Consider the following 22,949-nt stretch of genomic DNA (forward strand, 5'->3'; position numbering starts at 1 on the left):
TTCATGGGTGAGGGTATTCATCTGGGGTCTAATCCAACTTCTTTTCATCCTAATGGGCAACGGAACAAGATCTACCTAACCTGCATTAGAACTATGTGCCTTATTAACACAGAAAGACAGGACAATCTCAAGTGCCACTATTATTCTTCTCTGTTCCATAGCAAAACACCCTTATCATTAAACTCCAGTTCATCTTACCTCATCATCTTTTGCTGCAAAGACCTTCAGAACCTGGTTGCCCATGTAGCAATGCCTCTGGATCTATAGATTAAAACGGCCAAGAGTTAGCCTGATCTAAAGAAAATGTCAGCAATGCAACTGGATCAGTGAAATTACGGAACAACTAACATCTTACTCAAGTGAGAAGCCACAAAATTTCATGACTGTGCATAGTAGTTAAAGCTTTGTATATGCGTCGTATCTCCATTTATCACTCAATATGGATATTCAGTCATATTCAATTTGACACTCTCACACCTCCATTATCATAGAATCATAGAATAGTTAGGGTTGGAAAGGACCTTAAGATCATGAAGTTCCAACCCCCTGCCATGGGCAGGGACACCTCACACTAAACCATGCCACCCAAGGCTTTGTCCAACCTGGCCTTGAAAACTGCCAGGGATGGAGCATTCACAACCTCCCTGGGCAACCCATTCCAGGGCCTCATCACCCTTACAGTAAAAAACTTCCTCCTTATATTCAATCTAAACTTGCCCTGCTGAAGTTTGAACCCATTACCCTTTGTCCTATCACTACAGTCCTAATAGAGTCCCTCCCCAGCATCCTTGTAGGCCCCCTTCAGGTACTGGAAGGCTGCTATGAGGTTTCCACGCAGCCTTCTCTTCTCCAGGCTGAATTCTCTTACGTGAGACTAAACCAAATTGACGCCACATCTATGCTATAAGATTTTCCTAGCAAAGATATGTCAAAAAGGAGCTGAAAAAGTCACATCCCTAAATAATAAAGCTACTTCAACAGCAATATGAAGCATATGCACCTGTGCTGCTGGCACTTCTGCTGGCAGAGTTTATGCTGTTCATGAACATGGCTGAACCATGCCACACACATCCCCAAAAATAAAAAATAATTTCTTCAAGGGTTATTGCTGGAATAGCTGTAACTACAGAGGCTGGGAGACACCCAGAGAAACACTAACAGGAGAACACCTGTCACTAAGACTGCATACTACTATGAACACCGGGTAAAATTACATTTCTTTGTCACAGAAAAATCTCTTCAAATTACTGTCCCAAACTAACGTGGAGTTGCATTATTTAGCAAATTACCATAATCCTGTTGAAGTCAGAGACAACTTGCATCCAAGAAGAACTGTTTAAAATACTACTGCACGATTTTTCAACTCAAATTATTCTACCTGCAATTATTCTTTGCTGTTCTGTCTTTAAAAACTCAGGAAATTTTACATTCAGTATAGTATAAATAACCAGATGTGTGTATCAGTACACCTTTTTGTGTCTGGGGTCAAAAAAAAAAAGGTCCCTTTGTAATATTTTCAAGTATTATTTCTTGATTTATATGGCATTACTTATAAATTAAAAATCAAAGTTTAAGCAGCCTCTGATCTTCTTTCCTGAGGGATGTGAATAACTCAGAAAAATAATATAAGGTGGTTCTATTCCTTCTTTAATTATGTATTTGAAGCTGTTCCAGTTTCTCTAGTTAATAATAATCTTTTCCCCAACATTTTTTAAAGAAACAATACAAAACATACATTTGAATAGTGTCAATATTACGATTCCAAACAATAAAATTCCAGAACCAAAACATAAGGAAAGCATGGGTTTTGAAAATTCCAGTCATAGTTGAAAACTTCCTGATATCATTATCTAACAGTGTAATTTTAATTCTGCAATCACACCTGAATAATTTTATTACACTGATGTCAACACAACTATTATGGGGCATAATTACTCACACTCCTAGTTACAGAATCAGAGCACACTTTACTTAAGATGTAATTCCTATGTGTTATGAAATCCACAAACCAGAGAAGCAAACCATAAAAAATTATCAAAAGCAATAAATAATAGATTTTGTGCACTGAGAAAATACAAACCAATTTGTTAATTGAGGCATATTTACGTGAATCAAGAATAATCCTAGAATTAATTATATTCTACAATTAATAATTAACTATGTATTTGAAGGTATTAACACATTATCTGACCACTGCGGGGGCGGAAGGGTGTGTGAAATCCACATGAAACAGCAGCTCATTTACAGGAGCATGATTTTTTCACCTGTTTTCCTCTTACTTTGTGTTTAAAATAAAAGTCAGACTTCAGGTCAACATAGGAGACCAGCCTCCAGCATAAGAAAATGCTGCATATGGTGAAATACATCTTGTGGAATTAAATGAAGACAGTAAGACTCAGCTTTAGGCCAAGTTAATAATATGCTTTGGACCACCACACTGCAATAACATAAGGGCATATCTAGCAACATGCAGGGGTCTCTGTGCCACCTGTACTGTAAAGTAAAAATATGTTTAGTAACATCCATTTGGGAGCAAGCTCCCACAGATACTACCTATTTTATTAGCATATCTCCTTCCTGGTAAAGGTAACGATTCCTCAGCTTTCATCACAGGTACTATTTTGTTCGGACAGCGAGACATTTCAAAGAACAGCAAGAGGGCTGAGAGCTTTCAGAACAGAAGGTGCAGTGCTGCCCTATGATTTTCTTTCTGTTTTGAGTGGTGAAGGAGACTGGGTGCAGTGAACTCCAACAGTAAAATTTCAGTCACTCTGTGCAATATCCTGGAGAAGAAAGAGTGTGAGCAGCTTAACATTACTAGCAAATACCGGCGCTCACATCTCTGTACTTTCATCCTTGTATGTCCTGCTTCAAGAAGGGTTTTCTTAAGCCTTTGACTAAGGCTTCCCTAATACTCAAGTCCTGGATTTTCTGCAGGAAACCACCTTTTGCTGGATAGCTTTTATTAAGGTACTTGCTCAATATAAGTTTCTTACATCTTCCAGGTAAAACAAGTAGCAGTTAATATCACAAGAACAGGTAAGTGCTTATAAACACCAAGCATCTCACTGAAATACGGAGAGCTTTTGAACGATGTTATCTTCATCTAAGTTCCATGAAGTCTTTGCTACATTTAGGTTTTGTTATAGTAGGAACAAGAAGCAAGTCACAGTTTACAAACTAGTCCTCACGGAAATAAGAATAAACCCAGTCAGTTCTCAGGCTTTCTGTGACATTTCTTTATGTTCAGAGAGAGACTTCTGCTCTCATGGCCAGACAAAACCCAAAAAGGCTATTGCATGATCTGAACAGAAGAGAGACCATCTTCTGTTGCAGATCTGGCATCACTATTTAAGTCCCTGAGATGAAATGAAACTACAATACCTCTTGACTCCACAGAGATCTGAGCTCAGTGGTTCTTACTTTACTTGAGGGCCCAATGGCCACATTTACGAACGTCTTTTCTCACAAGACTACATACTGTTTACATGTACTGGAATGACAAAGTCAAATCACTCCTGTATACATGACGGCAGATGCCTCGTTCCTAACACTGGAATGCAGTACAACATCACAACTTCAGTGAATTCAAACTGAAATCCATTGTTTGAACAACCCAGGTAGTTGAATGTGAACAGGCTTAGTACTGTACCTGAGAGGATCTGCTAAATCCCAAAACAGAAAAGCATTTTGCTTCTGTTTTGTATTTCATTTGCTCTTCATCTTCCTTGGAAAAAGGAACTATATCACTCCCATAGCGAAACCCTGGAGAATAAGACAAGAGCATCTGGTAAGCATATGGCCCTACAATTCTAACACCAAAATCAGCTCTCTGAATATTTTAACAATCATGCATGCCCCACAGCTACACTCCATGCACACTCATCAAATTACTTTCCCTGTTAACAAAAAAACCACACACTCATAGAAAGAAACACTTTGTACTTCATGAACAGCAGTTGCACTCCTTGTGCATTGTTTTATGTAATACACCTACCCTTGTAGAGAGAAGAAAATAAGGAAAAGGAACATCTTGCCCAACAAAGTTACACTTGCAGAATAGATTTAAGCAAATCAAAATAGAGTTCAGCAAATAGACTGCAACATTCCTTGCAAATGTAACAGAGAAAACCCCAAACATACCACAAAGCATGGACAAGAAACCAAAAGAGATCCAGAAAACAAAATGTGTTAACAGTGGAAGTGAGATACACCTTCATACACAAAGGTATAGGTTGTATGCAGAAGTGGTCTCTGTATGTATTTGTGTTTTACTTCCCATGCCTTACATTGCAGGGATACCTCCACAAAACAGGAAGTTGTTAGCTTCTCAGAGCTATCATCTGTTCCAACTGCTTATTCCCCCACTTCAAGCTCCAATATCCTCCCTATATGTAACATGGTCAATTTATTTATACTATAACAGACTAAGGACAGGTGCAAAGAAAGCAGGTGCAGAGAAAGCAGAAGGAATACAGATAAATCCCTGGATGAAAAACTATATGCAGATAGATTTTCCTGGAAACTGAAAAGCAAGCACACAAGCAGAATGAATGGAATTTCAGTACGGGTGCTTCACACACAAAATATTGTCTAATTACAGTATTTTTCAAAAAGTTCTCTATAGTCTCTGTGGGTCTCTATAGTTTGGAGAAGAGGAGACTGTGGGGGGACCTTATTAGTGTATATAAATATATAAAGGGGGAGTGTCACGAGGATGGAGCCAGGCTCTTCTCAGTGGCAATGATAGGACAAGGGGTAATGGGTACAAACTGGAATACAAGAGGTTCCACTAAAACTTGAGAAGAAACTTCTTCTCAGTGAGGGTGACAGAACACTGGAACAGGCTGCCCAGGGGGGTTGTGGAGTCTCCTTCTCTGGAGACATTCAAAACCCACCTGGACACATTCCTGTGTAACCTTATCTAGATATTCCTGCCCCGGCAGGGGGATTGGACTAGATGATCTTTTGAGGTCCCTTCCAATCTCTAACATACTGTGATACTGTGAAGTTCACTGACAGAAATTTTTGATCTCTTTGTTCAGAGTGAGCTGTTCATCCCTTCTTTTTACTAATATCCCACATCCACTCATCAACTTAGGCTGTCAGGACATCAGCAGAGAATGGTCACAAATGCTTCAAAATATATGTAAAATAAAAAGTGCACTTTTTAAATTTTATTACAAGTTTTGAAGTTATAAAACATAGACTACTACTGCTTACCTATCATTTCTGCTTAAAGAAACAACAACAACAAATAAAAAAATCACAGTCACTGGGACATTTTTATCTGCTACAAGACACCTATGATTGCTACAATTGAAAGATGTTAAATAAAAAAACAGTATTTAATTTTTAAATTTACTTTATCCATTTGAGAGCACTTTCTACACTGTTATCTCAATAGTTCTGCCCTTTATAGTTAATACGCTTGCCCTTGTGTGGGATAAAAACAGCAGAAGAAAGAAAAAAATTAGTAATAAAATATATTCATAAAAGCACAAAAATGTAAATATATTTGCTTAACTCAATTTTTTAAAACTAGAGCATTTCATACTTTTCTAGGGCCTTCAGTCTTCTCTGGAATTAAAACTGCTCTGAAACAAGCTGAAGGTTATAAAAGAAGTATTCTTCATAACACTACCTTGGATTGAACCTATTACAGAATTTAACAAACAAAACTAATAGACTCTTGAACACTAAACCTTCCTTTAATGGTTTCATCTTCCTAATTTCAGAGTATCTAGAGCAGCTGGTTATCTAGAAAAGAAAGCGTTATGAAAATATACATGTTATCGGCACAACTGAAGACTTGAAAACAGAATAGAGGTAGCAGCACTACTCAATACAGAACTGAAGTATGGTCCTCCAGCGAATATAGTTTAGGAAGCTGCAGTACCTTCCAAGTTCTACCTGGTGGTATTACTATTGTTATTCCTATTACTAGCAAAAGAAGGAATTTTTAAAATATCTGAAGACAAAGTCTCACATAATAGTGTCTGTGTTCCATCAGCTTACAGAGCTTACATTCTAAGATCACAGCTAGGCTTCAACGTATAAAACTGAAAGATGTTTAGGCGATTTAAAAGTACAAGCCATTATCATGATTTGTCTTCAGGGTGCACATAAAGAAGTCATACCTTGAATAGTATCATCTTTCTGAATCTCTGTCTCATCATCATCATTCAAGCAGTAAACAGTTTCTTTCCGCACATCATCTTTTCTGAGGGTTTTAGCATCCACAGTTGTCCAAACTTTTTTCACCTTCTCTTCTGTGACCTTTATATCAGAAGTCAAAGAAAAAGAACATCTTTCAGACTGCTTACAAAAACACGCAAAAAAGTGTTGCATTATTTTGCCAATAAGTGACTAATAATGACAGCCTCAAATATGTATCTCTGACTGCTGACACAGCGCTTTCAGCACAGATTGATCTGCTTGTGATCTAGCACCTGAACTGTATCATATTTGCCTTGATTACTCATTAAAGTAATGCACTAAGTCATTTGTAAAAGTCTTTTAGTCACAGGATAGCATGTAACTTGATATGTATTTTGCTTCCTCCACCTATATAAACACTTTTGACAAAAAAAATAGATATATGTTAAAGATGCAAGAAGATTCAATGCTTATTCAGCTTGTTTGGTCAAGTTTTGCATCAGGCTTACTACACTTCAGGATAAAAATACCAAATATTTCTGGAACTTCCCCAAAAGGCAGGAAAAGATCCAGCTGCATAACAGGACAGGGAGAGGAAAGAAGGAATAAATGTCTGCAATGACTGAATGTTTCCAAACTACAAGGAAAGAAAAATACTTTTTTTTAATCACTACTTTAGTGAAATCAATGGTGTATTTAGTGAATGAGAAGAAAAATGGAAAACTGCCCAGAAAACAGAAAAGACAGAACAGATTATGTCCATAGATATCACAAGTCTATTCCTAGCTCTGACCCAACTGCTGTATGACCTTTGGGCTAGTCATTCAGTTCATGTTGCTCACTCTCCCAAGCTTAACTTAAACACAAAATAAAGACCTTCAGGAGAGGACTTTTACTGTGTATTTGTACAGATCTGACATAATATCTCAATAAAAATAAATAAGCATAAATAAAAAGGCAGCAGAGATCTCTTTCAAGGCTAGTAAGCCTGTCTCTCCAAAATCAGATATATTTCAACTTCATAATACATCTTCCAGAAGCACTGTAACATTGGCCAGACTCTTGGTCTTGCGTTCAAATACAAACCAAGTAATTTCCATTTCACCAGGCCCATCAATGCTGCCACACTATATAGTTACCCATTAATTATTCAGTAACTGCAATTTTACACATTTTCTGTGTTTAAATACACTTACTTCTTCCTGGCACTGTGTGAAGGACCCACATAAACTGTAAGGGAAACAGACTATGCACAAGCTCTGCCAAAGAGTATAAAGCAAACAAGCCAAAAAAATACACCTTTTTTTCCAAGTCTGAAGTAACAACAGATGTGATTTGAAACAATAGGTGGTAAAACATTTAGGCCCACCATTTTACATACACATGTGCGTAATTCCTCTTGTGCCTAGAGCTTCAGAATCATATATTAAGTCTTATTGAGCTGCAGACATATCACTTTTGCCAAATGGAAAGCTTTACGTTTGCAGCATTCTTAATCAGGTTCATGAACCTCAACACCATTAAGTGTCACAGTAGATAGCAATTACTTTTATTTCTGTACATTGTGAATTTTAGTTCTTTAACATGTGTACAATAAGGTGAAGTTAGAGTTGCTGTGGGAACCACAGTTTCAGATGTACTAGCATCTAAGCACATAAAATCTCTGCCATAATTATTTTGGATGTTGTTTTATCTTTTATTTTCTTGGCTTTAAAGAAAAAACTTGCAGCTGCACCTAACTTGATGCCAAAGTACACTAAAACATACGATTCTATGAACTTACTGATTTGTAGGCCACAATCCTTATAGACAAATTAGAACCAATAGTGAGCTGGCAGGGCCACGCCATAGGTCTTCTTTCTATTTTCTTAAACATTGAAAGATGCTCCAGGCTTTCTCTAAATCAGGAAAACACAAACGAACTCTGGTAAACTGTAATAAAATATTACAGACAATATACTCTCTTCAAAGAGATGCAGGAGTCCAATCGTTTTAACTTAAGACTGCACAAACCACCAGAAAATAAACTGTATGAATAATCTTGTCATTAACTATTGTCAGAAAAAGAGAACGAAAAAAAGAGGTGGTACAGCAGATTATTCACATTTCAAGCCTTTATCATGGTGTGACATTAGTGCTTAAAGACAGTATGAAACTACACAATTTCTTATTAAGCGCTTTACAATTATCTTTGCTTACCCAATTAGGGCATGTAGCTAGTTGAAAAACCCGAATTAGAAAAAGCTCCCTAAGTGGCAAAATGTTTTCTGCAGTGGAGGTGAAGAAATAAAGAATCCAGTTTCAATTAACGAGATTTTGTTTGTGTGGTAATTAACTTTTGACACTTGGTTTTTTTATACAGTACTAATGAACTCATCATTTTCAGGGCATTCTGCTAGAGTTAAACAAGTTACTTTCAATGCTTCTAGCATAAACAGTATATATACAAGTTTATAAAGACAAAAAAAAAAAGGAACTGTAATGATTTTATACTAAAAAGTGTTAAATTCATTGCATAACTTTAAGCAGTGGAGTCCAAAAATTAAAAATCTACAGTAACTTATATTACTGTGAAATCAAATAGGCTTGCACCCCAGAACAGCTTCCAGCTAATACAAATCATATCAGCTATTTTGCTGTAAAATTACAATGCAGAGAAAGCAAACAATTTTTTTTTTTATTGCACAATGAAGCAAAGATAAAACAGTGCTGATCTGCTCTTTTGCACATGATGATAAAACCCAAAACCTACCTCTCTCTTCAGTAAAGCACTTGTCTGGCAGAAATCAGGCTTAACACCTAAATATTCAGTACAGAATTATTGGTATTTTCAAGTTTCTTAAGATGAGCTGACATTTTTAATGTCTAAGAGAATTTAAAACAGAATTAACAGTGAAAATGCACTGGGATTTTTATCATGAGATAAACATTACAGAATCATAGAATAGTTAGGGTTGGAAAGGACCTTAAGATCATCTAGTTCCAATCCCCTGACATAGGCAGGGACACCTCACACTAAACCATGGCACCCAAGGCTCTGTCCAACCTGGCCTCGAACACCGCCAGGGATGGAGCATTCACAACTTCCCTGGGCAACCCATTCCAGTGCCTCACAACTCTAACAGTAAAAAACTTCCTCCTTATATTCAATCTAAACTTGCCCTGCTGAAGTTTGAACCTGTCCTATCACTACAGTCCCTAATGAAGAGTCCATCCCCAGCATCTCTATAGCGCCCCTTCAGTTACTGGAAGGCTGCTATGAGGTCTCCATGCAGCCTTCTCTTCTCCAGGCTGAACAGCCCCAACTTTCTCAGCCTGTCTTCATATGGGAGGTGCTCCAGTCCCCTGATCATCCTCGTGGCCCTCCTCTGGACTTGTTCCAACAGTTCCATGTCCTTTTTATGTTGAGGACACCAGAACTGCACACAATATTCCAAGTGAGGTCCCATGAGAGCAGAGGGGCAGGATCACCTCCTTCGACCTGCTGGTCATGTTCGTTTTGATGCAGCCCAGGATACGGTTGGCTTTCTGGGCTGCAAGCACACACTGGCGGCTCATGTTCATTTTCTCATCAACCAACATCCCCCAAGTCCTTCTCCGCAGGGCTGCTCTGAATCTCTTCTCTGCTCAAACTGTAGCTGTGCCTGCGATTGCTCCGACCCAGGTGTAGGACCTTGCACTTGGCATGGTTAAACTTCATCAGGTTGGCATCAGCCCACCTCACAAGCGTGTTGAGGTCCCTCTGGATGGCATCCCTTCCCTCCAGCGTATCAACCGAACCACACAGCTTGGTGTCATCGGCAAACTTGCTGAGGGCGCACTCAATCCCACTGTCCATGTCACCGACAAAGATGTTGAAGAAGACCGGTCCCAACATCGATCCCTGAGGGACAGCACTCATTACTGGTCTCTAGCTGGACAGTGAGCCATTGACCACAGCTCTTTGCAAGTGGCTATCCAGGCAGTTCTTTAGCCATCAAGTGGTCTATCTATCAAATTTATGTCTCTCCAAGATAGAGATGAGGATGTCATGTGGGACAGTGTCGAACGTTTTCACAAGTCCACACTGTATTTTGTTTTTTCCTTATGGAAAGGAAGCAATAGAGACATCAACACAGGATTTTTAAAAGGAATCTGTTACATCATCAGTAAAAGTATTCAACATACATTCAAGAAGGTGTGTGAAAATCAAACACATGTCAAATGTCTAAAAATGTCATTTAAGCTCAATTTATGAACTCTGCCCTTTTAATTCCTTACATTTACAGAAGAAAAATGCTCCATCTTATCAAAGATGTAGCCAATAAAACCCTACTAAACACACATTTCAACTTGGGCTTTTAAAAAATGTCTTGTCTCTGTTCTCCAATCCCTTCCCCCAAAATCCAGAGGCAGCAGAAGTACCTCCTGTCCAACAGTCAGAATATCAAACCCTTTAAAACAAAACAAATCAAAAAAAAACAACTCAAAATTTGCTCACTTACTTTCTTGGCATGACTAATTTATGTTCACAAGAGTTGCAATATTTTTACAAGCAGGAATAATGAATATAGGGAAACAGAGAGTGTATCCCAGTTGGTAAATTATCATGACAGATTCACAAAGCTAACTTCTTAAACCTTGATAAGTAACGTAAACCTTGATAAGTAACTTAAGTGCATCTAAAACCTCACATTCTTAAACAACTAAAGCTTTAATCTATTAGCCATATGCCTATTTATCCAAAGATTTTGGACTTTCCCTGAAAGCATGGCACAAAGACAGCTTACACAGTAGCATGGACCTGTGATTAAAAAAAAAAATATAAAGAAGGTGACAAGCCATGTAGTAGCTTCATGCATATGGATTATCCTAATGGATAAATGGGCCCAGAAAGATACTGCTTTTCCATGCAACCTTTTGACAACTGACAAACCCTGCTTTCTTCTGCAGACTGACTCCCATGTTGACTAATATGGAGTACATACACAGTGATACATTTTTCTTCACTAATCCACACTAATGCAAAATAACAGTTTAACTGGCTGCTGAGGCGCAAAGCAGATCAGTTAGGCAGGGAGAGGGAAGGAAACCCCACAAATAAAATTATGAATAATAACATGCAAACCTTCAGATACAAACCTCATCTAAACATTACACTTGATAATCACATTGCAGTTATGGCTTACTAAGATTCCTGAAAAACACATTATCTAAAAGATGACACTCCATAATTGTAGAATAGAATTACTAAGACAGTAACATGAGACTTCTATAAAGCACATGGATGCATTTTGCTTGTTTCCCAACTGAGACAACACCTATATGGAAAAGTGTTGGATATATCATTAACTACAGTTTTTCAGACACAAATATATATTTGCATTCTTTCACTGGGGAAACATGAAGTGAAAAACCATCTTTCAATTCTTGCATTTAGGAATGCTTCTAAAAAAGTATATTATTTGGCACAACAGCACAGTAGTCTCTGATTAAAGACCAGGGAACTAGATGATCTTAAGGTCCTTTCCAACCCTAATCATTTTATGATTCAACAAACAACATAAAAAAGGACATGGAACTGTTGGATCAAGTCCAGAGGAGGGCCATGAGGATGATCAGGGGACTGGAGCACCTCCCGTATGAAGACAGGCTGAGAAAGTTGGGGCTGTTCAGCCTGGAGAAGAGAAGGCTGCATGGAGACCTCATAGCAGCCTTCCAGTAACTGAAGGGGCGCTATAGAGATGCTGGGGATGGACTCTTCATTAGGGACTGTAGTGATAGGACAGGTTCAAACTTCAGCAGGGCAAGTTTAGATTGAATATAAGGAGGAAGTTTTTTACTGTTAGAGTTGTGAGGCACTGGAATGGGTTGCCCAGGGAAGTTGTGAATGCTCCATCCCTGGTGGTGTTCGAGGCCAGGTTGGACAGAGCCTTGGGTGACACGGTTTAATGTGAGGTGCCCCTGCCCATGGCAGGGGGGCTGGAGCTACAGAATCTTAAGGTCCTTTCCAGCCCTAACTATTCTATGATTCTATGATTACTCAAAACATTAGTAGGAGTTCAGTAAACTAGTGAGCTAAAAGAACAAAGAACAAAGGCTACCATTAAACTCAAATGTTCTTTCCAAAACATGTTTTGCAATCTCATTTATAGAAACATTCTCTCCAAGACCCACCAAAATTTATCCAAATTCCACAGATAGAAGAAAATGGATTTCTTTTTCTTTAAATACAGAGATAGAAAATTCATTTCTACTGAAATCTGTAAGCTTTTCTGCCTATTTGAAGCCACAGAAAAAGCTGTTTGAAACGTACTGTGTGTACAATACGTTATAAAATTCACTGACTTCAGTGAAACTGGATTTCAAGTGACTGATTATTTAGTAAATTTCATCCTTCGGGGAAGAAATCAGAAATTAAATTTAAAGTATGATAAAGAAGATCAGCCAAGTTTACCTGAAAGTATAAATTTCTTCCAGCCCTCCTTCTTCGTCCAAAGTAAGCATCAGTTTCCTCACCACATCAATGCCTTCCTTCTGTTGCTCAGTTAAACCCTTTCTTGGAAAAGGGTTTCTGTGAATATGAGAACGTACACTGGCACTTGTATCTCCACCTCCATCATCAACATCCACTGGAAATGGCAGACTAAGAATACAAGCACAAGCAGCTAATTTTGACTTTCTTCTTAATTAAAGTAACAAACCAAAACAAAAATTGTATCAGGATCAACAGTTTCTGTCTAGCTGCTGTCAGATGTATAAAGAGCCACACGGCTTGTGAAACACATTAAGTAGTATTTCAAGTCTACTTGCATTGGTAACATCTTCACCAGGGTGCTGCACCAGTTCTGGGCATCATACAACAATAAAGATGTCCACATATGGGAAGGGATTAGGCAGTACAAACAATGTCAATTAGAAAACAGCTATGAAAACAGACTGAACAAAATAAAGCCCATAGAGAAGGGAGTCAGAGGGCAAGACAGTCTTAAATGTAAGTCTGCTGTTGCAGAAGGGAAGGGAACAATCGGCCTTACATACTCAGCTTGCACTCAAATTACATCATGGAGTCAGGCAGCTATTCCGAAAACTGATGCAGACATTTCAAACCATAATCTCTAAAACCAATTCCCTGAGGAGATAGAAAAGTCTCCATCACCGGAAATACTTATAAAGATTAGAGAAACACCACTCAGCAATGACATACACACAAATGACCCTGTCTGAAGTAAAGGATTGCTCTAGATAACTTGTTAAAAGCCACTCCAGGCTTGTGATTCTGCATCGGCTCCAAATGCCAGCAAACAGGACTTTCTCTGCAACGGAGCTGCTAGTTATTTCTGGAATATATGTTACTCTTTGAGATTTTAATAGCTTACACACCAGGTGAATTTCTGACTGAAGATGACATTCTTCCCTGCATTTAAGAATCAGATTCAAAAATTTAGCCAGGTGTTATAGATAAAATGATTCTGCTGCACTTCAAAATAACACAGAGCTAACAGTGTAATAATCACAGAAAAGAGACGAGTAAGATCCCCTACTCTGTGCTCCTGACAATGCCTGCAGATTTTTCAAACAGTCTTTCATCTAATCCAATTTTGAATGAACCACATGACACCTTTTACCACATTTCCACAAAGTAAAAGAAATTTGGCTTTGTATTATATTTTCAAGAAAGCAGCCTACAGATCTCTACCATACTTTCTCCTCATTAGTCCTCACTAAACTTATCTGTGAAGCAACATATAATAATCAGTTAACAATATGCACAACAGCATCACATATAGCAGAATTAAAGATCAAACTTCAACAAAGTGTTTGGTACCTTTTTAGGAAGCAGCATCCACTGACAAATAGAGAAACTGTATTTTAAAGCTGTTAGGAGAGCAAAAAGCTTCAAACCTCTGATACACAAAAGTAAGATTACTTTCATCATGCAGTGCTTAGAGACTCATGTGATGAGAATGGTATAATACCCAAAGCTATACAGTGTTCAGCATGCACTTAGCACTTGGCAACAGGGAGGAAGACCAACTATCTGTCACAAGTTACAATTTAATAAATAAACAGGGTATAAGAGATATAAGGATGGCTGATAACAAAAGGACAAGATTTAGCAAAACATTATTTTTAAACCACTATGCTGAGTATTTTACATTTGTACATGTATTTCTCAAAGCATCATCTGCCAGTGTGGCTGGGAGACAGGGTATAAATTTGCAGCTATTGCTGTAACAGCAAAACTTCTCTGATGCTTCTATTAGCCATAGGGCTTTTCCTTTGCTGTATTACAGGCAAAAAAAATGTAAAGATGTATCCGAAATTTCACAGAATAAAACTGCAAAGTTAACTTGTGGTGTTACCTAGTGCTAGTCTGCATAGCAAACTACAGGTGTGGAGACAAGGTAGCTGCATGAGGTACTCAGATTCATGGTGGTGTTGCCACTGCCTCCGGCATCAACAAGAGCTCAATAAGCTAGAAGGGCATGTCAAGGCATGTTGCAAGCATACCTTCTTTTCCTGTGTAGACAGAACCCGAGAGTAGTCTGACAGTTCTACACTCAGCCTCTCCCAAGCACAAACAAAAAAGAACTTTTTGGTGTGGGATCAGCCCATGATTTTTAGTCACTTTTTCCTATCTAACCCCTCTGTTATCTTGCAGGTGGGTCTGCAAATGGTTTTAATGAATTCATCAAATTCTTAACATTGCTCCTTACAGAATGCTGGACCTAAGTGAAAGCAAATATTAAAATGGAGAGAAATAAAACTGTGGCTTTAACTTGCTCCTGTGAAATTGTTTGTTATAAGCAGCAAACATTAATGTTCACACAAAGTCTTGCTTTTAAATAAACTCCTACTAGAAGGCTTATAGCTTCCTGTTACCATCATGTGCAACATCTAATACAGATCTCAGCACCCTCACTGATTCTTCAGATCAATGTCTATACCTATACAGCCAAGGGATTCCTGTCATAACACTTAAGATATCGCTTCCATTTTCCAAGTCCATCACTGTGATTATAACTCTTCAGACAAGCTTTTCTACTGACACCAGAATCAGGCTACAAACATCTGTAACACTACCTCTTTATTTCTTCCCAGTAATAACCTTATCTAAAAGGATCTAGGCTGCTGCTGTGACAAAACTACTGTTTCCAAGTTTCTGTTACTGTTTCTATTCCTGGCTCATTGTTTCCCACTTCTCTGCTTTTACAGCTCTTTTGTCACCCATTTTCAACTTCGGCTCTAACTGAACAAGAAGCCATCATCTTACCATGTATTTGCACACCACTTAACAAAAGAGACTTGCTCATAACTGAAATTCATGGCATATGTAATTGATAGAAGTACTTAATCATACTATATACTGGTACACCTTTATAGAAACAATACACCAACAGATCATCAGCTTCTTCAAGATCATTGTTAGGAAAGAATAAACATTTCCCTCAAAAAAAAATAAAAATAAAAATAAAAGGCATAGTGTGTAACATCTTCCACACTTACAAAAACTGAAGTGAAATTCCTGTTTTCTTCAAATTAGCAATGATAATTTCCAGCTGATCCTCACTGACAGGACTACGGAGGTCTGTAAACAGCTCAATATGTCTCTTCTCATATTTCTTTCCTCTTGAAATACAAAAAGAACATTTACATATATAGGAAATACAATCTATAAGGCCTTTTTCTAGTTCTTTGCTACAAACAAACCTACTTGGTAGAAGTTGTCCTGTCACTGGTTGTTATACTTATGGCAAGTTTTTATCTTTGTATAATTCCCCCTACTCACTCATATCTTCTAAAATTGAAGACTCTAGCCCTGTGACTGGGTAAGTCACTAACCACATCTAAATGAATGGAATTCTGCCAATTTTCACCAATGATGACAAAACACTAATAAAATGTTAGGTGCTTTATTGATTATACTGGATATTTCCTTTGCAGCTGTGTGTCCTTATGAAAATTGAAAATGTATTTTTAAATTACTGTTGTTGTTGGAGGTTCCATTTTAGTAAGCTGATTTAGTAAATTCATTGGATAAGATGGACTATAAAGCCTACTTAACGTGCTAAGAAGTAGTAACAGTAAGCATCAGAAAGTTCTGCCAGCTACAGAACAGAGTTCAGTTAAACTGATACAGTTTTTCTGGATGTTTAAGCATAAGGGTGATTTTCTCGAATTTTTACCTGATAATATTTCCTCAACTGATGTTAAACCCCATATCAAAGGGCTTGATGCATACAAGCAACTTACAGAATAACAAAAGCAGTAGCTTCATAGGCATTCAAGGTTATACTGTTATAAATACAGTCATTTAACTCACAACTCAGTTTCAGCCATTAAACTGATACAGCTTTCCATGCTGATTAGATTTTATTCATAAAAATACAAACTGCATCACTAAGTCTAGTCTTCTGCATTCACAATTACATCATACAGTATCTTTAACAGCACGTTCAATCTTTGTTTTGAGAGGAAATAAGAGTATCTTCCTTTCCTTGGACCATCAGTTCACCAAGTGTTAGAAATAGTATATTGCCAGTTTAAGTACATTCGCTGACACCTTCGTAATGCTTGTGCCAACGTTTTCTTTCAGCTTAAACAGTGTTTTTTCCTACTGCACATTTATCTCCCACAGCCTGCATATTTACAAAAAGCCAGCTTATCTCCAACAGTCTTTAATTTGCTAGGCTGAACAAACCTTTCTAGTTCTGCTCTTTTTCTCTTCTTTGTAAGATATGCCATCACCATGATAAATTTGGTAGCTCGTTTCTATGCTCTTTAAACATATGAATTAATGTTTTTTGAAAATGGATCACACAAAATATGACACTAAGTGAAGTCTGTGACTTAGTATTAATATTCTCTGTATTAATAAGTATTAATAAATCTACTGCAAAGTTCCTAGTGGCATCAGATAGCTCTTAAGAGAAGCCACATGTCTCCTGTGGATTCTTCAGGGACAGACTCCTGTAGAGCGTGGTTTGGTTTTAATGTGTTTTGGTTTAGTTTGTTTGTTTTGAAAGCATTCATATTTATACAATACTGGAAATATAATACTGACAAGAAATCAGATCAGCTCCACAGTGCAAGGCCAGAATTCTGTAAAAGGCTCTGGGTGACATACTCACATTGTTTGCTTCTGAAGCAAGTCCATACACACAATAATTGCATCCAGAACTAAGCAAATTTAAGAAAAATCTCATTTAGAACATGAATCATGCACACGTGTTTTTCCTATGAAACAAACTTTTGTTTCCACCCCCTCCCGAACACTGACAAACATACATTTTAGTTAACAAGCAAACTATCTTTTGAGACAAGTACTCTCCAAGTATCTACTGTGCAAGTTCCTGCATAAGTTGCCTGTTTTGTGATCTTGTCTCTTCCCTATTTATCTGATGGAACAGTAAGAAGGCTGCTCCAGGGCCCAGTAAGGAGGAGCAATCGAATCTTCACAAAATTACTTTGAATCCACAAACAAAATTTATTTGTACTTTCAATACATGATACTGTTTTCTCATGCAAGTTTTCCTTTAAAACATCTGCATCTGGCAACCTCTTTATAGTTTTTTTCTCATCACAATTTCCATTGAGGAACCTATTTTTTTATCACTGAGCACAAACCTGTCCACCCATTGAAGAAGGAACATGACTACTTCTGCTAAGATACAGCTGACTCTCTGAAACAGCTCTGACAGTCTGTATAGAGCTCACTGACAGTCTGTATAGAGCTCAGAACAATCATTTGATGGCAAAAATGAGGAAAGACAGCACCTGGAAGTTTAACAGCACATAAAAGAAACACACTAAGGGACACTATATAGGTTGTCTTCTTTTAAAACTGTTCACCTTATGCAACTAACAAAAGAATACATTCAAATACGAACAACATTCAAACCAGCAATGTTAGAAATACTTTATATAGAAATCCATCTAATAAACTTTTAGTCTGCTTTGTATGGCTTCTAGTACTTCTGATAACATATTTCATAAACAATATTTTTATTTGATGAAAAAGCATAAACCAAGTTCTGCAACACTGTTTTTAAAAACAGATGCCTTACTTGAGGAAAAAAAAAATAAATTGCAATTTTCATTCTTTTTAATTAGCAGAACATTTCATGAAAGCAATGATCCCCTAAGGCCAAGACTCCATTCTGCTAGCCTAAACAAATGTCAAAAGACAGCTAATCTGCTTTTGAACAAACTTATAGCCACAAATTAGCTGAATATTATAGTAGCTAAAATGCTGGAGCCAAATCTGAGCCTATTTCACAACACTAACTCCCTTTCTCCTATGCAGCTGAATCAAGAAGTGCTGTACAAAGAAAGGATACAGTCTGCTTGTTCAGAGCCTGGTTTAATCACATCTTGAATGTCCTCCAGCAAATCAAAATCTGGCAGCATTAGTGATCTATGTACAGTAATGTTTTGGTATTGATCCCTACTGGCAAGGTCATTCCTAGTACCATCAGTGCCAAACAAAACTACAGCGACCTCATCTTTACTCTCAGCAAAAACCTGGAAACACAGAAAATAAAAAATAGGTATAAAAACGCAGGTAGATTCATGCACAACTATGTTACGCAGACTCCAGCAAGCAGAACTAATTTTGACACAATGTCAAGTACAGTGAATTTACTTTTTTTTACATTTTCATGTTATATATTTTTTACATTTTCATGCTATACTACCAAAACGTAAACTTACAGAGAGATCACTAATTCAGATATAATTAAAACTAACAGATTGATATGATGATATCTGGGATAAAACAAATAAAATTGGCTCAGTCCTTAAAATGAATCTTCGTTGCGTTAAATCTTAAAAATGTTGAAGCATTTCAGAGAAAGAGTACTTGTTTCCCCTAAAAGTTTCTACTGCCCTGAAGAAAAAGAATTACCAATTCAACCGCTACATCTCATCCACAAAAGTACAGCTGAAACAAAGAGCACTGATCTGTCACTCCTTCATAAAAAATAGTCTAATCCATACTCATTTCTCATATATTTCAATTATTAGCAAATAAGGAAAATATTTCACAGATGTTATTGCTTCCTCTCCCTTTTTAACAAGTTTTTTACCACATGTAAAGTCACACAAACCTGTCGCTGCACAAACTTTGTCATAACCTTCTTGGCTTGTTCAAGTGAAGACTCCTCACCAGGGGCAGAACTGCTCATTGTAAAGCCTACATCCAGGCACAGCACTATGGCCACCTAGAAATGAAACAGAATGCATGCAAAGCGTAAACATGAGCATAATTACTTAAAAGGGTACCTACAAAAGCTAAAAATCAAGCTACATCACTACTGGTTTCTTTAACTGTTAATATGAGACAATAGTGAAGAATACAACCAGTACAACTGCACAGCACTGAGCATCATTTAATCCTGTACAATGTTCCAGACATCTCAGTGGAAAATACAAGAAATCCTATGTTTCACAATAATCTCTTGAGATGGAGGATTTCTGTATAACCTAATAAACATCTTAGCAATCTCAGAGGTCTTCTACAGTAAGGAAATAAAGCAGAGATGTTTTGGTTGACAATTATAAGCACAACACAATACAGCATACCTGCACAACACAACGTAAAGATTGTTTCCGAAAGTCTACAGCTACATCCACCCCTCGCGGTAAACTCAGAATAGCTGCAGACACCACTCTTTGGTCTAACTCAAGCACGGTAAGAATGATAGTGCTCCTATAGTTCCCAGGGACAGCCAGAACATTTATGCTACTGCAAGTGCCTGCAATAAGCACTGGTGTCTGCACCACACAGCTATGCTATTAATGCCATCTATGTGTTCACATTTCTGATCATTGCTTTAACTGTATGTATATAACTGTATGTAACACTGCTCAAGTCTTCCCCTTAACTGATTTATAAACTAGCATGTGAATAAAATAAAATTGCTTCGTGTCATTTCTCTTGTTCAACCTTTGCTAAGTTAGTTTCAAGTTCTTCCACAGACTCTGCTTACCTTGATTAACTTGAGTAATTTTACCATCTAGCTGAATGATGCAAGAAGAATTCAGCAAAATTATGCCCTGCATCTTGAAGGACACTTCCAAAAAGCCAGCTGAAAGTTATTGTCACTGATTAAACCAAGATTCTTTAAATATACATCAAAACCTTGCCTGGTGGATTGTCAGTAACTTAAATTACACTGCCTTCAAAAAATTACTGGTAGCCAGAACACAGGAAAGTTAGGTATTACCTAGGCTAAAACCAGTCACCTTGTTTTAAAATACAAAATATATTCAATTCTCTAAGAACTGAAGCTGCCAAAAGATGTGAGCAATAAATCAAATTAGAAGACTGTCAAGCAACATGAGATGTATAGTCTGCTTTTGCAAAACAAAAGAGATGAACAGAAAGAAAAGATGTTGGTCTAAGCTCTTTTGCAAATGGCTGGTCACATAATTCCAAGTACCTTTTTAAACATCAACCAAAAGAACCTGCTTCTTTTTGTCACCCAAATAGATAACTCTTAATATCAAGTTTAATGAATATGAATAATTTGCCCAGATTAACTGTCTAATCCTCTATATTAGCAGCTCCAAAATTTTTTTCTTATCCTCTTCCTTTTCCCAGAATATATTGTGCATCTCCCCTGTCATTTTAAGAAGCACTGTTTTAACTCCCTACATCCTTCCAGGACAAGAAGAAGAAAGAAAGAAGGCTGAGCAACAGGGTTCTACAAGACGTCCATCACGTTCTACTCATTCTCAGCACTATTCACTCTGCTTTTGCTGGTGGCTTGACTGGGAGCTAGGAATTAACGCCTCTGAGTCTGCTAGGTCTGCAGCTTAGAGCAAAATAGAGACACTAACTGAGGCTGCACTAGGTTCTCACAAGAGCCTTGTTACTGCTCACCTGCCAGCCTGAGGAATTAGTCTACCAGCAACTGCAGACCCTTTGCTTATTGCTGTCCTGCCTCAAGACACACAGCAGATGGCAGTTGAATTAATTCTGTTGTCTCAAACAGGTAAAATGCTCTTCACAGCTGGGAAGATGACAGCAAAGTAACCAGTCAAGAGCTGCTGTTTTGCTTAGGAAGAAAATGATCAAGTGTCAAGTGCTAACATGCTTTTCTGGAAGGCAGCAAAACTTCAAGCCTGGTGTGTATTCAAGTATGTGGAATTCTCCTTCTCGAAGACAGCAAGTCTCTCTTTTGGTAATCCTTCTCTATATGTCTTCTCATCCATTATTAACCTCTGAGCATCTCACCTGAGCATCCAGTGCTATCATTTTCAGGCGCAGTATACTAAGCAAAGCTTTTAATATGCATAGCATGTGTGATTGTAGGGCAGCACTGTCACACCTGTGCTAATATCCACTGTTTTGCTCAAGTACTGATAAGGATGAAAATGGAACAAGCCTGACTTTAACCTCAGTGCTGAAGCTCATTATAATTAAGCTACAAGGCATAGCTACAGCAGCACTTTAGCAGGCCATACAGATGAAACCTGTGCTTTACAGATACTGAATATCAAAAAAAATCTTAACACAGGTTTCACCAACAGGATTCCTTAAACATACCAAACAAACTGCATTTCTAACAGGGCAAAACCATTTCTATTACTCTAGCAAGAGCAGAATACTACTACTGTGGTAGCTGCACAGTGCTCAACATTACAGCTGCCCCTAAGATGGAAACACTGACGTTCCTTTGAATTAGACATCTGTACCCACAGCAGCTCGGGGGTCGGCACAGGGAAGAGTTACTCGGTTTCAGAGCCAGGCTTTGCAGCCGTGGCTGTCGCGCTGTTTGCTACTACCTCGAAGTTAGCTCACTGAACCAGGTCGGTTCAACCCCACGCTGACTGCGGTACCACAGAATCACAGAACGGTTTGGAAAGGACTTAAAGATCATTTAGTTGCACAAGCTCTGCCTTGTGCAGGGACACCTTCCGCTAAACTAGGCTGCTCCACGCCCTGTCCAACCCAGCACAGACAAGCCGCCTAACGGTGATAAAGCCGGTTCCCTCAGGTGAGCATGAAGGGACCGGCCACGTTCAGCTCCCAAAGAGAGAGAAGTACCGGAACGACCCCGCGGCCCCCTCAGAAGCCCCACACAGCGACCGCGGGGTCGCGCCAACACCCACCGCCCAGGGCCAAAGCTTAAACAGCGCTCGCGTTACAGGCGGGCAACGGTGGCTCCAGCAGGAGGGAGACAGCAGACAAAACGGGGTAAGGAACGCTAAAGGGCTGCCGGGATCTTATTAGACCCCTCTCCCTCACCTTGCTGCTGCGCGCCATCGCGCTCGTTCCGGGACGCGGTGCGCTCCGCTCAGCGCTCCGGCCGGCGACGCGCCCAGCCTTCTCCACGTCCCCCCGGGAACACAGCTGCGTGGCCTCGCGTTCCGCGCTGAGGAGGGCAGCGCCACCCAGTGGCGAGCGGCGGCGAAGGCGGGCCTTGCCGGGACGCTGCCGCCTCAGCCATGGCCTCGAGTTGGGCGGGGACTAGTGCGGGGGGCGGGGGAGAAGCTGGGCTGGGAGTGGCACAGCTGGGTGAGAGGGAAGGGAGGTGGGGGGTGACCCCTCAGCTTTCTCCTCAGGTCATCACCGTCAGAGTGCCCCATCTCGTAGGCTCCACTGTCCCTGGGAATTTGGCCGTAGGAGTGAGCAGTGGAGCAGAGCCAAGGACAAGCCCTGTGCAGGTGTACAAGGGCTGCTGAGGAGAGGCAGCAGCAGGGCAGGTCTTTGGGGCAAGCAAAGTCCTGCTGTCCTCTCCTGCCTCTGAGCACCTCCTGACTGACCCCATCTGTCACCCACCCCACAGGGACCATCTACT

The 22,949-nt window shown here is 38.9% G+C and overlaps 1 protein-coding gene across 3 annotated transcripts in view; it reads right to left on the reverse strand.

The window, feature by feature from the left end:
• The window catches only part of XRCC5 (X-ray repair cross complementing 5), a gene marked incomplete at its 3' end in the record, with an annotated part of 59,775 nt that extends 37,300 nt beyond the window's left edge, over positions 1-22,475 (reverse strand). For all 3 annotated transcript variants that reach the window (XM_080622212.1, XM_080622211.1, XM_080622213.1), the window contains exons 1-10: positions 22,397-22,475; positions 19,251-19,364; positions 18,483-18,666; positions 17,274-17,322; positions 15,649-15,771; positions 12,596-12,784; positions 7,943-8,057; positions 6,141-6,279; positions 3,653-3,765; positions 199-261 (exon numbers count right to left, since the gene is read on the reverse strand). In XM_080622212.1, the coding sequence (XP_080478338.1) occupies positions 199-261; positions 3,653-3,765; positions 6,141-6,279; positions 7,943-8,057; positions 12,596-12,784; positions 15,649-15,771; positions 17,274-17,322; positions 18,483-18,666; positions 19,251-19,364; positions 22,397-22,414 (1,107 nt within the window). In that variant the 5' untranslated portion in view covers positions 22,415-22,475. The remainder of the gene's footprint in view (positions 1-198; positions 262-3,652; positions 3,766-6,140; positions 6,280-7,942; positions 8,058-12,595; positions 12,785-15,648; positions 15,772-17,273; positions 17,323-18,482; positions 18,667-19,250; positions 19,365-22,396) is intronic.
• Between the last annotated feature and the right edge of the window lie 474 nt (positions 22,476-22,949).

Source organism: Psittacula echo, assembly GCF_963264785.1.
Source record: "Psittacula echo genome assembly, chromosome: 6".
In the NCBI taxonomy this organism is placed as follows: domain Eukaryota; kingdom Metazoa; phylum Chordata; class Aves; order Psittaciformes; family Psittacidae; genus Psittacula; species Psittacula echo.